Below are 16,771 nucleotides of genomic sequence, written 5' to 3'. Positions count from 1 at the left end.
TTTTAATAAACTCTGTGGAACAGGTCCCACACTGCTCAGTTACATCCTATCCTACCTGCTGTGCTCTCAGCCTTCTGCCCTCGCCTGCTGATTAACTGAGAAGAGTAGCTTCCATGCTGGTGTCTTAACCTGCCTCGCCCAGTCACCCTTATTACATTTGGCTGTTTGCTCCTCACATGCATGCTTTCTGGGCTCCAGCCCAGCTAGTAACACCCTTTCATTAAGGATAGTCATCTCCACGGGGGGTTACCACTTCAAAGACACCCTGCTTTCCTCTTTCGTGTCGACGGTGAGGGTGCAGGTGGTACAAGGTGTATGGGTGGGAAAACGTGGGGTGTTGGTCAGGATGGCTATCGTAAAATCGGCTGAGCCGCAGCCACACGATTTATGTATTTATTATCATCACCGAGGAAGATGTGTATTAAAAGGTCGGGCAATTTTACAGGTCGCTGACCAAGTCTGCATGGTGAGGACGTGAGAGGATGAAGAGGGGAGTGATGGGGGGGAGGAGGAGAAGGAGGAGGAGGCGAGTGCCTGCTAAAGATGATAATTACACTCAGACAAACATGAATGCATTTACACTTCACTTGTGAGTTTTTGATTGTGTAAGATTGCCTAAGTATTGTAGCTTATGTATACGTTCACATCTGTCCGCTCCGCCGGCTGCCGGTTAATGAGTTTGAAAGGTCAACCACCCCTCACGAAGATTAATGGGCTTTCTGAGACATGAGGGTAATGGTTTATGAGGCCCTGCCGGACACATTTCCATCGTGACAGTCATTACCACTACTCAGTGGAGACGAGAGGAGGGATTACAAACCAAGAGAAAGATGGCCATCAACTCCTGGGCAGCAGCATTGGATAGAAAACTCTTGACGAGTGTCAGTCAAGCTGATACAGTACATACACTCCCCTCCAAAAGTACTGCAAAAGTGAGGCCAATTCTTTTATTTTTGCTATGGATTGACAATAAAAACATAAATATGCTATTAGATCAACATTGCAGCTTTAATTTCCAGGTAATTAAATCTAGCTCTGAGTGTGTGATACATAACTTACGTCACCTTTTGTTTGAACCGACCCATTTTTTTCATGTCATCAAATGTATAGGAACGTGACTGATTATTCAAACAGATAACTCACTTTTAGATTTGTGTTTTCCATGTGAATACTACATTTATAGTGTACTACAGTAGTTAGCGGTGCAACCAACATGAAAACCAGGGAGCTGTCTATAAGTGGAATAACAAGCATTTATGAAGATGGAAAATCAATCGGAGCAATTGCACTAGCAATGACCATAGCCATTTGGATCGTCCTGAAGAGTTGGTGTTATAAGTAACAGACGACAAAGGGACAGAAAGAGACCAAGGGAAGCAACGGCATTTGATCACAGAAAGATTTCGACAGTACAGTACAAAAGCCACACTAGAGGATGCAAACCATTCATTAGCAAAAAATAGCAAGGCTTGGATGGAATTTGCCAAAAAGTACAGACACAAGCCTAAAATAATTCTGAGAGGACATTTTGGGGACTTTTTTTTGGAAGAATACATTGTATGTTTTGTAGTCAAAACACAGTACTCTGATTAATATTGCATTTGTGGAATAAGAGTTAAATAGGATAAATTAACTTCAGGAGGACACCATGTTTATTAAAATCATCGTCAGATGCAGACCAGAAGTGACCTTGCAACTACAGTAGTGTGTTGCCTTGTTTATAGCACATTTGAGTAAGCTTGGTTTGTTCAAAATGGATCGGTAGGAACTGTAACTGTGTCAGGCTGTCAGCATCACAGGTGCAGATTCATTTTGGCCTATTAAATGCCTTTGAAAAGTAGTCTGCCGGCTGTTGCGAGCCTACCGGGCAACTGCCACGCGGCGGCCGAGTGGCCAAGCTCGCCGGCCGTGGCTATATCGCTGCCTGGCGAGCAGCTAACTGCTAGGCACTAGCCACTAACCGCTAACGGCAGCAACTGGCACCATATTTTTCAATTTTAATTAATGACGGCATAAATAATTAGCAATTATGTTTCACGTATTAATTTGGCGATTGAACGTGATTTTGGGATCTGTTGTTTTAATGTTGGTGGCGCTGGCAACGGTACATTACATGATGGCAGTAGAAGTTGGGATACCAACTTGAACAATGCTGAATGATGAGAAAAGCTGTTAAGAGTCAGCATGTCTGTGATTAGCAGGCTAGATCTTGTAAGTAGAGGTGACAGATGTGTAGCACTGTCGCTGCTGAATATTTAGCAACTCTGTCAGGGTTTGTCAGTAAATAAAAGTGGATAGGAAAGGTTCATGCACGTTACATTCTTGCAAACTAGCACACTCACTCACGAGAGTGGAAAATGTAAAAATGGCAAGGGGATATGAGGTTTTAAAGATTTTTTTGAAGAAATACTTTAAATATTTTATTTAAAGTAAAGGGCATCAGATAAAGAAGAACATTTAAAATACAATTTTGAGACCTTGGCTTGGAGAAAGAAATAATCTGCTTAAAATAATGGATTAACTTCTTAGAACAAGAAAATATGACAGGATTGTGTCGGATGAACATATGTTAACATGTTTGACAGCTTTCTTCCTGTCTGTTCAGGACTTGCCCAAGCACAGCCTGCAGATTCTGCTAACATGTGTCATGAGTTCAGAAATGGTAAAGGACAATCAGTGGACATGAAAAGTACATTATGAGGTCGCTTTCACGGTTCGTCCAGTCTCTGCCGGACTAACTAAGGCAGGCATTGACAAGGAAAATGACCAAAAAAAAGTAAAAGTTTTATTGAGAAGGTGCATGGAATTACAGTACAGTAAGTACAGTAAGCCGTCTATGCTATGAGATCATACATATTGAAAGTAGATGAAGCCTGGTCTGCCTTGCCAATTTGGTACACAGGCACACAAAGGGAAAATGTACATCACATTTGAACAAACTTAAACCTTCTCTTGTCAAGCTCATAGGACTATTGCCTAACCAGATGTGGACTACGAGGCTTGATATTGCCTCTGCTGCAGCCAGAGGCTTTAAAACCTGATGGATGACCTTGTCTACTTTACCCAAACTGAATACAAGACCGTTACCCAAACTGAAGCAAGAACACTAATAAAAGAGTAGTAGTAAAAATACAAACAGTAAATATGGAATAAGGTATGATTTTGTTTTACAATTGAGTTTGTCAAACAGCCTTAAAGCGTAAATGTAGGACTTTTACTTTCATCTGCAGGATCAACACACACTCACACACACCTTTTACAATGGGCCCTAAAGCTCATCCCTGATTCAAAAAGAATGTGACAGAGCGTGCTGTGAGTTAATAGCTCATCCGGAAGCAAGTTCGAGTTCATTTAACAAGGTCACTCAGCAGCTACATTTTGGTCTTTTGAAAGAAGGCTAAGCAAGCTACAAATGGCTGATTCGGCAGAGCTAAATCTATTATTTTAGAGTTTCTGTATAATTACAGATCTTAAGCCCTGTTATGCTCAAAGTAATTTACATTTTTTTTTTTTTTTTTACTTAATTGAAGTCATATAGTTAGTGTTTTGACTCTCTCCAATGCAGATCAAAGGCAAAACTTTAAAAATTCTGCCAAGAACAAAGTTGAAATGCAGCAAAAACACACCAGTGGCATTTATCAACTTTAGACAACCCAAGACTGAAAAGCCTGCCAACAAATAGCATTCTTATCCATTAATAGCCCAACAAAAGTTGTGGTGGCAAAACGTGTCTGGGGCACCAGCACAAAAATCAAGAGGTAATATATTTGTCCTGAAATGTTAGAGTCTATGAACAATTTTTATTTTATTTTAATCTAATCTTTGAACATTCCCCAGAGAAGAAAGCCTTGAGATGCTCACAACTGGCTCACGTATTTTGCAAAAGGCCCTTAATCTCCCTGCATAAACCTCAAATTTGATTTTATCCACACATCAACTAAGTGCAACTTAACCGATTTCTCAGGACTTTCGCCAAGTCATGGAACTTGTTGGTCACCACTCATGCAATAGTCAGTCTTTCTGAATACAAACTATATGGGTAATTTTCATATAATTTTATCAATAACGGTAAAGACCCTGGTTAAAAAAATGGAGATGGCCCACTGAAATACAGTTCTTGCATAACCGTAAAGACAAACAATTTCATAAAAAATGTGCGAGTTGCACAATTTGCGTGTTGCCCTTCAAACTCTCCGGGTTATGTGCATAAATGATTGTAGCTACTCATTGAACCCATTCCACGCTTGGTTTTATACGATCATAATAGCGGTAAAGTTATGCACTTGTTCAGACACTTTCATAAATTCATACTTACTGTATCTCAGAAATGATTTATTTTGCTGGCTCCTATTGTGTGAATGCAAAATTTTGTAATTATTTCTAGGTTATGCACCTACAAATAAATGATGAAATCAATCAAAATAATTAGAATAATAATAAGCAGACCTAATTATAATAAAGACATCCACCAAGCCTAAACAATCGTTCAAAAGGCGTTTACTGCAGATCTTTTTCTTCACCTCTGCTTGATTCGTTCTTGCCAATCCAAGCATAACTGCCTGCTGATGGTATAGTCCTTACCGCGAACAGAGGCCCTCACGTCAGCCTATTGGGTTCCAATAGTCACGCAGCCTCTCATTTACACGTATGCAATTTGTCACTTTATCAGTTTCAGTTGATGTCTTCAGAGTGAACTGGGACGTAAATAAGGATCTGCCGGACCGGCTGCGCTGACTGGTGGGAACACCCGGACTGTTTGATTACATGCAACATACAAGCGCAATGACAGAAAGCAGAGGTGGCAGCTTCCAATTCCCTCAATGCTCCCTCTGCACTTGCAGTCATTCCCCTTACGCTTCCACATCTCGGCAACTGCTTCCTCCGCCCTTTTACTAATATTGTACTGAATGTCCTTTTACACCAACTGTCCCTGACGACTTGACAAGACAATATCGTCATGCAACGCCTGTCATCAAAACAAATCACTTTGACTTTTCATACTCGCAGAGGTCAGAGTTATGGAACCGAGCACCCACACACATACTGTACACACACGTGCATGTATCACAAGAAGTCCCCGTTGATATAAAATGCGCAAGTCTCAGCATATGTCACTAAACGGGAACCGCAAAGCTGGATGATGTCACAAATTTTAGTTTGAAAAATAACCTTTAAAAGACTAATTTTTTTGCCACTTGGGGGCAGAAGAAACAAATTGTTGACATACAAGTGACATACCCTTTCACAAAACAGCTCATTTTTGCCACATTACGATATGAATAATGCAAATGTAATCTTTTTGTTTTTTTTATTGCACAGCAATTAACGACCCTGAATTGAATGTGAAACTGCCACTGCTCTTGCCTCAAAGAGGTTGAAGTGATATACTTTTGCAAAGCTGCTTGCAAGAGACAAGAGGTGGTAAATAAACATATTGAAGCACTAAAAAAAAAAAAAATGGCAGTTCAAGCATTAATGTACACAAGTAACATTGTTGAAAATCTGTCTTACCAACAGTAACAGTCCGCGTAGATAAACTAATTGGTTATTAAAAAAAAATACAATTAACAAAATACATTCTGGTACGTCCGATTTTGTTCTCATTCCCATGCTGATTTAACCCTAACCCATTTTAACAATTGCATGTGCACCATGCATACTATGGAAGATAGAAATGCATATATTCTGGGGCTAAAAATATTCCCACATTGGGATCATTTCTGTCAGATGAGAGCCGATAGCAAGGCTTATGGAAATATGCTGCAGCAAAGATGTCCCCATTGTGAAAGTGAAAGATGGCTGAGCTGCAGGTTCACCTGTGCATTCTAAAGAGAAAACATCACTGAAGCTAAACCAATTACACGTTGTCTTAAGCTTTTGCCTGCTATGTGTGTAGAGTGGAACCTCTAAAATGAAATAAAGTCATACAATTAGGAATTGAAGAAAACATGCCCCTAAAAATGTAAGCTTTTCCAGACTAGACTTCAGGATACCAATCAACACAAAGGATTAACTCTTGCTTTTTCTTTCTCATCTCAACAACAGGTCTGAAGAGAAGAAGAACTTGAAGATAAATGACAACATTGAGGGAACTCGCAATTAACATTAGGTAACTTATTTTTGTACTTGTAAGACAGTTAATGTTATAACGATATAGTTTGACCTTTGAACCAATTATATTTTTATTTTTCCAGAGCTGAGCAAACTGCGGTTCTCCATTATCCCACCCAAGATTACGTTCCACTTTAAGAACTCCCCTGTAAGGATAAACAATGGGAATTATTGTTTTACTGTCCCACAATGCATCCTGGTGGAAATGATCATCTGAAATCGGCCGTAGATCCGTGCAATACGACTGCATGTGAACAAAAGTGCGTGCAAAGCCCAGTCAAGTCCCTCAAATTACTCTGACATGACAACCGAGGCAGCAGGGAAAACCAGTCACACTCACAGCATGGACCCGTACACAGCCTCAATCACGCCAATCCTCACCCTCACTCTGTGCTTATTGTTCTGCAACTGGCTCGCTCCCCTCACCTTGCTGCAGAATGGATAGATGGACGAGGACGGAGGGAGGGAGGGAGTGAAGGAAGTAGGGGGGGCACGGAGGCATGTGGAAGTAAATGAGAGCCCGATGAGATGCCAAGGTGTGTTAGTGGTGAGGTGTGGGAAATGAGAAAAATGGCCTGCAAGGGGGGGGGGGGGGGGCTGGATTGAGTGCGTCGTGGGTGATGGTGGCCACCCGGCTCAGCCTGTGAAGCGCCACCCCGGTTGTGTTAGTTTGCGTTTCCAAGGTCAGCTCAACATGCAGCAGGCATGTACAGTATAGGAAAGTGATGTATAAAGTGAGGGAAAGAAAAGTGAAGTGTAACCAACAAAGAGGATGTTTTAAAATGATTACATCATTTAATACTGTATCATGCACACAGACAAGCGAGAAAAGCATAGTATAGAGACAAATATGTACCATACGAATAAATGTATATGTTTCTATATGCATATTTGTATCATATCAATTTGACAATGAGGCTTCATGTTATACTGAAGAGCACGGGTGTGTTTGTGCGAGTGCGCCAAAGCGTGCAAAAGTGCTGGTTTGATTGCTCTTCTGAACATGTGTGTTCACATGTGCGTGCCCAAGAGATCTCTTCAGCAGCGGTCCGGAAATTATTACTTCAATCATCGGTGTGCACGAGTGTTGCATGATCAAACTTGCGTGCGAGCGCAGCATGTACTTTATGTGTCAAGTGAGTGCGTGTATTAAATCCTGAGTTGCGTGCGTATGTGTTCGAGTAGTGCATGATGTATGGCCGTGACGTGGGTACAGTGCAAGTGTGTCAAATATGACATGTTTTGGCATCTGTGCAACTGCGTCGTCAAATGAGTACGGTTGAGTACGCCAGTGATTTCCAACCTTTATGGAGCCAAGGCACATATTTTACAATTGAAAAATCTCACGGCACACCAACAAACAAAAATGTCACAAAAAGCGGATACATTAATTACTGTATGTACTTCCTGCCATCTAATAGAAGAGCAATTATTTTTTCAGTCTGTCACTATGCCTCACTGGCATAAATAGATGAACAGAGATACATTATTGCTTGTAAATAAATCATTTTTTGAGCAATTACATGAAATGTTATAATTTCCCAAGGCACACCTGAAGAGCGCTCACGGCACACTAATGTGCCCTGGCACACAGGTTGAGAATCCCTGGAGTACACTCACCGGCCACTACATTAGGCGCACTTACAAGTTTTGATGAGATCCCATACCAGAGAAATTTAAATGTAATGTGATGCATTTAAGAAGAAATGTTTATTATTGTGGCTGCACGTTAAAGTGGTGTCAAAGAGCATCTTACAGAGAGGCGTTTCTAATATTTTGGCCACCGACATGAGCGGATAAATATTACATTCGGCAACATACACACAACTCGTTTGCCTGCATACTGTACCTGCAAACAGCAACCAAAACAAACAAACAAAAAAAGCTCATTAAGTTATCAACTTGGACATTACTAATCAATTTTTCAAAGTTTTTGAATTTGTTATATTTTGATACAGTTCTTGTACTGGATCATAATAAATGCTTATGTTTCTAAGGTAGTGGCAGAAAATTGTGTTTAGGCATTTAGGATCTATTTTGTATCAGATATTGCCTTGAACAATGTGTGTACATTACAATAAACAATATTTAATGTAAAAACAGAATTTCTGATACAAGTCGGGTTTGTGCAAGTGTTCCTAATGTACTGCATTTGTGTTACCCAAACCTGGAGGAGGTCTGAAGCCATTACACGTTTCACAATCCCCAAACTAGTAGTTAAAATCATAAGGCAGTCTCTAACACTGCAACATCCCTAAAAGTAATTTTAACAAAAGCGTTTGCATTACTAAACTGTTTGTGGAGACCTGCGCAGTTTTCTGCACATCAGAGGAGCAAAGAAGAAACCACAGCCAAATCTCATCACAGCATTAATTACATTTTGTTCCATCGTATTGCTCAAATGCAGCTTTGGAACCACCGCAGTTTCGCAGCAGCAAGAATAGCACACTGGGAAAAGTGCACCAAAGTATTTCAAAAAAGGGAATAAATATGGACAAGCAAGACTAAACAAAAGCAGTGAGCGCAGCATCAGGGAATGAGAAGACAAAGAAACCAGTTGCACAAAGATGCTGTGACTAAATCAAACCGCACAATTCAGATGGAATCTGATTTTGCATTGGAGTTATGAATTGAAATTAAAAAAAAAAAAAAAAACATGACTGCAGCAGTTTCCATCATTTGAAATGTGTTTAACAGCATATTGTTTTGACGCACTTAATGACATTTGTTCTCGTCTTTGGTGAGCTGCTCTGCCAATGTTAAACTGGCAGCAACAAACTCATTGCGGTTCCTATGGCGCTTCAAATGCGTAAAAGCTCCTTTTAGAGTCTTGTCAAACATTTGTCAACTTTCTTTTGTTTATTTATTTATTTTCATTTTTCCTATCGCATCTTATGTTGCTCAACATTTGGAGTGGGTGCACCTGCTTTCTCCAAACAAGCGGGCATCTGTCTGTTGCTCACCGCACTGCAAACGACCTGTTTTGAGGACCAAATTAGTCATTTCAGTGTCCCGCATTTCCACATACCTTCCTCCGCGTTACACTCTTCCAAAGGGTTCAGCAATAATATCCAAAGCACCGAAATCATCGTTTTATGGAGATCCATGTTTGTGTGGCCAGTTCCGCGAGGCTCTTGTCATCTCTCTCCGCAGCAGAGGCGCACTCGCGGCTGATCGGAGCAGGAGCCGTCTGGCCAAATAGTGCTCCGATGAGGCAGGCGGCCTGCCTATTTCATACCTCGGGGGAGGGACTTTGCGGCGAGATAGACAGCCGAGAGGCGCAGTGATAGCGGGACTGGAGCCGAGCGTGCAGGAGGCTCCGACCAATCACAGGGCAGCACGCGGAAACGTTTGCGCCAGGTGTTGCCACTATAGTAGTCAATTCCACAGCATGACTTCTCTCCACTGCCATTGAAACGCAGTCATCAGAGAAATATAGAAGCTATAGAAAGCCGATGAAATGTTGAAATGAACACAAACGCACACAATATAAAATGGAATTGGCGAAGAGATCATTGAAGTACAGTAGCGGACAGAATAGACCTGGAATTTGCCTCGATTTTCTACAAAATCAATTCTTTGATTCCATTTACACTTAACAAAAAGGTTTCAATTGCAAATGATTCAAATATGTTAAACTGGCATATTCCACAACCCTTTTTCCTTGAAAATAAATTTTAATCATGTGCAATTTTATACATGTTCAAATTGAGTAAATTCAAAGGACTTTTTTTTCTGTGTAGGACTACTGTTTACATATATCCAAGCACAAAAAAAAAACTTGTCACTTGTGTGACTACCGATGCATAGTTATTAATTGATATGCAATTCTTTTTTTTTTGCCAAGGAGGCGATGTTTTCACCTTCGTTCAGACCATTACCTCCACCAAATGCAAAGCCTGAGGTAATGTTTTGATTGCCATTTGTTGGTTAGTTAGTCCATCCATCCATTTTCTGTACCGCATTATCCCCACAAGGGTCACGGGCGTGCTGGAGCCCATCCCAGCTATCTCCGGGCGAGAGGTGGGGTACACCCTGAACTGGTAGCCAGCCAATCGCAGGGGTTAGTTAGTCAGTGAAATGAATCCTGTGGTACAGGGTGTGTGCGATTTTTTTTCTCCCTCCCCAACTGCACTGAAAAACGTCCTCTGAATTTAGTTAATTCGAACATGTACAGCGGTTGAACATGATTAAAATGTGTTAAACTAACATCATGTACATGATGAAATTAAGTAGTTTTTTTTCTCAGGGGGCTTGGAAAACGGTCAGGGCAGACAATCATGTTAAAATCTGTTCAATATTTGCAAACGCAAGGTAGTTACCAAAGAAGGTAACGGTTGGCCAGGTTTTGTCTCGATGTCCTTGCATTACTACTCTTTCTTCTTCTTTGTATTTTCCAGCCTGGCTGCCCTGTGGCATCACGCTGCCCCTCACAGGTCAGTCTGGGTACTACGCCGGATTTCTGGTTTAGGGGAGAAGACACCCGATTGTCGGTGGCGACATCATTATTTATGTGTGTGGTGTGCTGTGTTGGTGTTAAGGGTTGGGGGTAGAGTTGTCATCTTGATTATATCACACGCGGTAAGAGCAGCAAGCACACGGTTGCTGATCGTTTCTCTCGTCATGTGTGGGGTCGCTCACATTTTTAAAATAGGTTTATATGTCACCCTTTAGTTAGCTAAAATGTATTTGTAGAGGTATAAAAGGGGATTATTTTTTGACTTATTTGTGCCAGTCTTCTTGCATTGTGGCCAAGGGGGGCAATGACCCACCAGATCCAGCAGATGGAGCTGAGTATGGAAAACAGCTTGTGAGTGAAAGTTGGCACCAAGTAATATGCAATAGTGTGACCTGCAAGACTAAGGTGAAACAGAATCACACCATAACCAAACTTTGTAGAGATGTGTCGCATTGCATTTCATTTCAGACGTGTAAAAAGGTGCAATCAATAGATGTCCCTTTCACTCGGTAATAACATTATAAAAAGTATAATTCCTCACGTCTCAATCTGTATTTATGCTTTAATATGCCAAATTGATGGGGAGAAGATCCATGAATGTCTCCATTGTGTTGTTCACTGTATAATACAGAGTAGTGTAAATTGTAAAGAAAGGAGAGGCAGATGTTCCAGGTTCTTGCTTTCTGTGTGAAATTTAGTTTGCCATGGATTCAACCCACATGCCAAACACATACATGTTAGGTTAATGGACGACTCTAAATTTCCCATAAATGTGGACGTGAGTGTGGATGGTTGCCTGTCAATATGTGCTCTGTGACTGACTCGTGTAGCCCTATAACAAGGCAAGGCAGGTAAATAGCACTTTTCATACACAAGGTAACTCAATGTGCTTTACATTATTAAGAGCATTTAAAAACCAAGAGCAAAAAGACATTTAAAAAAAAAAAGAGACAAATTAAAAGAGAGCCTACTAAAATTACAAAAAAACATTGATCATTCTTTCCATTTTCCATTGCAATAGAAAAAGCAACTAACAAAAAATGTATTCAATATCTTTCAAACAGTGATAAATGACTCATTTATCATAATTAAATTTCAGTCTCAGATAGAAAATATGAAAGCCACGGGACTGAGTTAGATTTTAATATTTAATTGCTCATGCTTACATGACCCAGAAGTTTGGTGATGAGCATTGGTGAAGATACATTATCTTTTTCGCCGCCACAAGCAGTCCAAACCATGTCAACGATTTGTCAAATCATTTATCAGCCATACTATATCAAAGACAAACAAAATGTTATTGTAATATGTCTGACATGGAAGATACAGTATGCTTTTTCAGCAGTCAGAACCAGTTTGTGAATGTTTCCCTTCTACTACTTCTCCTTCAACTCATTGCCTTACTATTTAAACACCACATTACCACTGCTAAACCTGTCATCACCAATAAAAATGTTTTGTTTTCTATCTATCTATCTATCTATCTATCTATCTATCTATCTATCTATCTATCTATCTATCTATCTATCTATCTATCTGTCTATGTTAGGTGTTGCCTTCTGGGACAGTTTGAAAACTGCTTTCCTCATGCAATTGTTTCAAATGTCCTTAAATAAATCCAAATGAACCCTCTTTTTGCATTGGTTTAGGACCGGCAAAATGTTCCGTCCTCCGGTCTGTTATTCCATTTTGTATTTTCAATCTGAGCCTAAAAAAATCCGACATATTTTGACACATATCAAATTATCAGTAACATTTTTCATTTGTTTATATGTTTTGGTATTGCCAATTGACAATGGCATAATGAATGATACACAGATTCTGAAAGCACCACTACCATGTCAGTGAAATGCAAATAACATTTCCCACAATTTATATGTAAGCTATGGTAGTTAAGTTGTAGTTGTTAAGAGAGACTGATTAGAGATGAGGGCTGCAAAAAAACAAACAAACAAACAAACAAAACCAGACTGCCGTAATTAAATGTGCAATATATTACTGCAGTGTCCAAGAGCAAGCCGCAGCAACGCTAATATTAGCATGTATGTTTCTAAATTTCTAGCTGTGTGTGAGCACTGGTGGCATGGTAGGAAAAACTGGTTAGCCCATCTGCCTCACAGTTCTGAGGAGCGGGGTTCAATCCCCGACCCCGCCTGTGTGGAGTTTGCATGTTCTCCCCGTGCCTGCGTGGGATTTCTCCGGGTACTCCGGTTTCCTCCCACATCCCAAAAGCATGCACGGTAGGTTAATTCAAGACCCTAAATTGTCCGTAGGTATGAATGTGACTGTGAATGGTTGTGTGTTTATATGTGCCCTGCGATTGGCTGGCAACCAGTTCAGGGTGTAACCCGCCTCCTGTCCGCAGTTAGCTGGGATAGGCTCCAGCATACCCGCGACCCTAGTGAGGACAAGCGGTGTAGATAATGGATGGATGTGTGAGCACTAGCGGTGAAGAGATGCAAGAGGTATGCAATGGTCCAAGTGCCCTTTCTAAGTATCAAATGGGAATGGAATTTGTTTTGATTTTTTTTTTTTGTACTTTGAAATTGTTTGTGTTCACTCATGATTATTTATTTATTTTTTAAATCAATCTGACTACAACAACACAATCTCTGATATTATTCCTGTGATGAGACTCCTCCCTTCCTTAAGTGAATATCGATTGAATGCGACCTGAAGTGAGAAAACAAGTTTGGCATATTCCTCACCAAGCAAATATTATCGAGCATCTCTCTCAGCTTTGCTTGTACTTCTTTAGAATCAGGAGAACAAGATAGTTTTCAGAGATGCTGAGATGCTGATAAAGAGATGCTTTTTCAAGGGTTTGCATCATGCGGCTGCACTTCCAGGTCACCCACTCTGTCTCTCGGTGTCATAGCTGCCGACTCAACTCACAAAAACGCACACAACTTTGCCCTGAATTGATTACTCACACAACTCATCCTCAAAACCTGCACCGCCGATCGAGGTGTAAGGCACCATTATTCCAAAGTGAAAAATAGTAATGTGAATGGAAATTAGGGATTCAAAGAAAAGGAAGCATTTTTTATTTCAAATGCTTATTACTATATCTTTTTTTGATTTATTTATTTTTTCAAAACGATTGCCTCCGAAACTTACTGTGTGATGATGCAAAAGTTATTCAAAAACTAAACTTCAATGCAAGGGGTGTCATTTAGTGTGGACATCCAGGGCCCGAAATGTTTTATCTCAATGAACACACACCAACCTATTAATTACTGTGTGAAATATATCATTAATCAATATGCATGTGTTTATGGTTTCTTTGTGTCAATAAAGCAGCTGAATAAAGCCTGGTAAACACGCAAAAAAAATAATTGGGCTAATTCTGAGCCCTGTTAACCCAAGCCAAGAAAGGCAAAAGTATTTGGCAAAGCATGCAGGCACTCCTGCTCTGCCCATAATAGTAATTATAATGAAATGTGTATATGGGGGTATATGTGGTTGGCACACTTGCATGAGATAGGGCCGACCCCTCAAAATGAGTTAATTTTAACAAGACAAAAAAGGACAGATTGAAGAGTTTGCAACCGCAATGTAGTTGCCACTTAAGATAAAAGATTAATTATATTAATCTTGTTCTTCTTCTGCTTTATGATCAATTAGACTCAGAGACATGTGACTCTGCAAAATGTAACAACTGTACCTATGCAGTATTTTGTCCTAAAATCAAGCTACATCAGACAAATTAATCTGACTGTTTATTATTTGAGAATTATATTTTCTTCGTGTTCTTCACGTTTAAGTTTCCTGAGTGCAGGGTTAAGCTTTTTTATTATTTTCTGCTTTTGATCATGAACTTTATGCCCTTACAAATAGAAATGAGCCAACTTTAAGGATAATAAACCACCACTGATTAGCACTTCAATTTGTACCACTAGCCTATGACAAGTTAATTAAAAGTATTTTTAGTAGACTCCTTTTAAAACAAAACACCGCTCCATGTTAACAAATGAACATTTGGCAAATGGGTACTTCTCCTCCCTTTTGCTTTCTAAGCAATGGCATGGTCCATTATTAAGTTCGTCACCCTGGCACCGATAGATCCCTCTTCTATCTACTCTATAAAGCTCACATCATACATCAACTCACACTCATGCAAAGATTACGGGCCATCAGCCTGACTGATCCACCCCAGTGGGCGGCCATGTGATTTTAGTTCTGGGAGCTGCTGAACACAGTACTCTCTCCTCCTCTCTAATGGTATCTTACTAGTGCAGAGGCTTAAGGGACCTCTCATTCCTTCTCACAGCCCACCACATTCTGATCAGTCTCATCTCATAGTCATTATATTGACACTTGGGGGGGCTTGCCATTTAACATTCAGCCATTCATCCAAGCATTCATGGAATTTGCTTTTGGAATTTGGATTTTGCCCAACCGTTACCTCAAAATCAGAAGCATAGAATTGTCCAAAAATTCTTAGTAAGATGAGGAATATTGGCCTTTGTGGAGCAGCGGGCAAACAAGCCAAATGCTACGCCACCCAGAAGACACAATTACAGCATATTGTGGTGCTCACGAATCAGCAAGTCGGCTGTAAAGGAGATATACTTTCCATTCTTTCAGAACAGTTCCCAGGTGTCTGTGACATGACTTTGCCAGGGATCGTGCGATCCTGTTTGGTGTTCTGCAAGGCCTGATCAACCAGATGCACATACAGTCTGTGGAAAACAAATTAACTCAAGTGTGACACTTGCATGTCACCACTGCACCAAAACAGGAATTGGCAGTAGGACCCCAACACTGAACAACAATCATGCACTTTTCTACAAGTAGTTAAATCATGCCATGTTGTTCTGTTACTGTATGTGTGTTTTTTTGATTATTATTCGAAAGTCTAAACAGACAGCATGGTTCAAAAAACAAACAATAGACAAAAACAACCTGATAGCATGCAAAGGTGAAGCAGTAATATATGTCAATTCCAGCCCAGCCAACACCCACACACTCAGCACATATACATGCAGCTCAGTCCCGGAGTTCATTATGTGACAATTTCATGCTTATGCACTCAATCGGCCAATCCCGCTGTAACCCCCCTCACATGTACTCTTCTGGCCCCTCCCTCTAATTTCATCCCATGGACTGCAGACACGAGGCATGATGTCACTTATATGCCAAGGATACGTGAATTTCCATTTTTCATGCATATGATTGACTGTAAAGAACTGAATATATATTTTTATTTTTTCCAGGTCAATCACACAGAATAAAAGGGGAGGAGGTTAAAGATACAATGCTCATCATTTAGTAATGTTCACGAACTAATGTTCAACTTAACACACAAAACTGCCATCTCCATATACTCCAAAAAAGTAAACACTCACTTTAATAGTTCATCAAAAGTGTAAGCAGAGGTGTACTGTGTTAAAAAAAAAAAAAAAAAAAAAAAAAGGGGTAATGCTAGATCTATTTAATATATTTGTGATTTACTAACAAAATACAATAGTGCAGAAATCTCTAGCCATCCGTCCGTTTTTTAATTCCGCTTATTCTGTACAGGGTTGTAGGGAGCAGGAGCCTACACAGCTGACATTGGGCAAAAAGCAGACACTCTCTTGGTCTGTAAAAATTACTATTTTAAAAACGTCCAAAATATTAAGTCTGTTTTCTAATACTGAATATTACATTGTACATCACTACTAGTTAAGCAGGTTTCAAGTGTGTCAGCCATTCTATTTCTACCGCCGCCCCCACATTTGCCACAGGAATGTCACAATCAAGACACTTGGACACCTTTTGGGATTTAAGGGTTGAAGGACTACGAGGAGCCTGGTGGGAGGAAATGTGAGGTGAGAGGTTGAATGGAGAGGAAGGCATGGAAGCTGCTGATGGTGAGAGCGGGTGTTTCATAACAGTGGGATACAAGTCCCAGATGAATTGTACCATAGCTGTTATTCCCAAAGGGGGACCCATTAAACGCTGCCTGGTAAAAAAAATAAAATAAAAAATAAAAATAAATAAATGGCAATGTGACTTTTGAACGAGATATACGCCTACTCATATATAGAATAGAGTCCACTTATAGTACAAACAAACTCATGCACACTCATACACACAGGTATGACAATAATAGAAACAGAGTGTTTTAAATTGGCACGAGAGACTGGATGTCACTTCACTGCTGTATTCCACTGGGTTTGCAGTGAATTCTAATTAGCTTTATGAGATGATTAC

General features: G+C 40.2%; 1 protein-coding gene across 7 annotated transcripts in view; it reads right to left on the bottom strand.

The window, feature by feature from the left end:
* LOC133470906 (ephrin type-A receptor 7-like) overlaps window positions 1–16,771 on the bottom strand; it is a 361,573-nt gene that overhangs the window by 144,612 nt on the left and 200,190 nt on the right. For 5 of the 7 annotated variants that reach the window (XM_061759850.1, XM_061759843.1, XM_061759844.1 and 2 more), the window contains exon 1: window positions 9,140–9,341. The exons of the other annotated variants lie outside the window; for them this stretch is intronic. In XM_061759850.1, the coding sequence (XP_061615834.1) occupies window positions 9,140–9,218 (79 nt within the window). In that variant the 5' untranslated portion in view covers window positions 9,219–9,341. Of the gene's footprint in view, window positions 1–9,139; window positions 9,342–16,771 lie in introns of those variants that run through there. 7 annotated transcript variants of the gene reach the window in all.

Source organism: Phyllopteryx taeniolatus, chromosome 21, assembly GCF_024500385.1.
Source record: "Phyllopteryx taeniolatus isolate TA_2022b chromosome 21, UOR_Ptae_1.2, whole genome shotgun sequence".
Taxonomy (NCBI): domain Eukaryota; kingdom Metazoa; phylum Chordata; class Actinopteri; order Syngnathiformes; family Syngnathidae; genus Phyllopteryx; species Phyllopteryx taeniolatus.
This window is presented reverse-complemented; position numbering and strand designations above follow the sequence as displayed.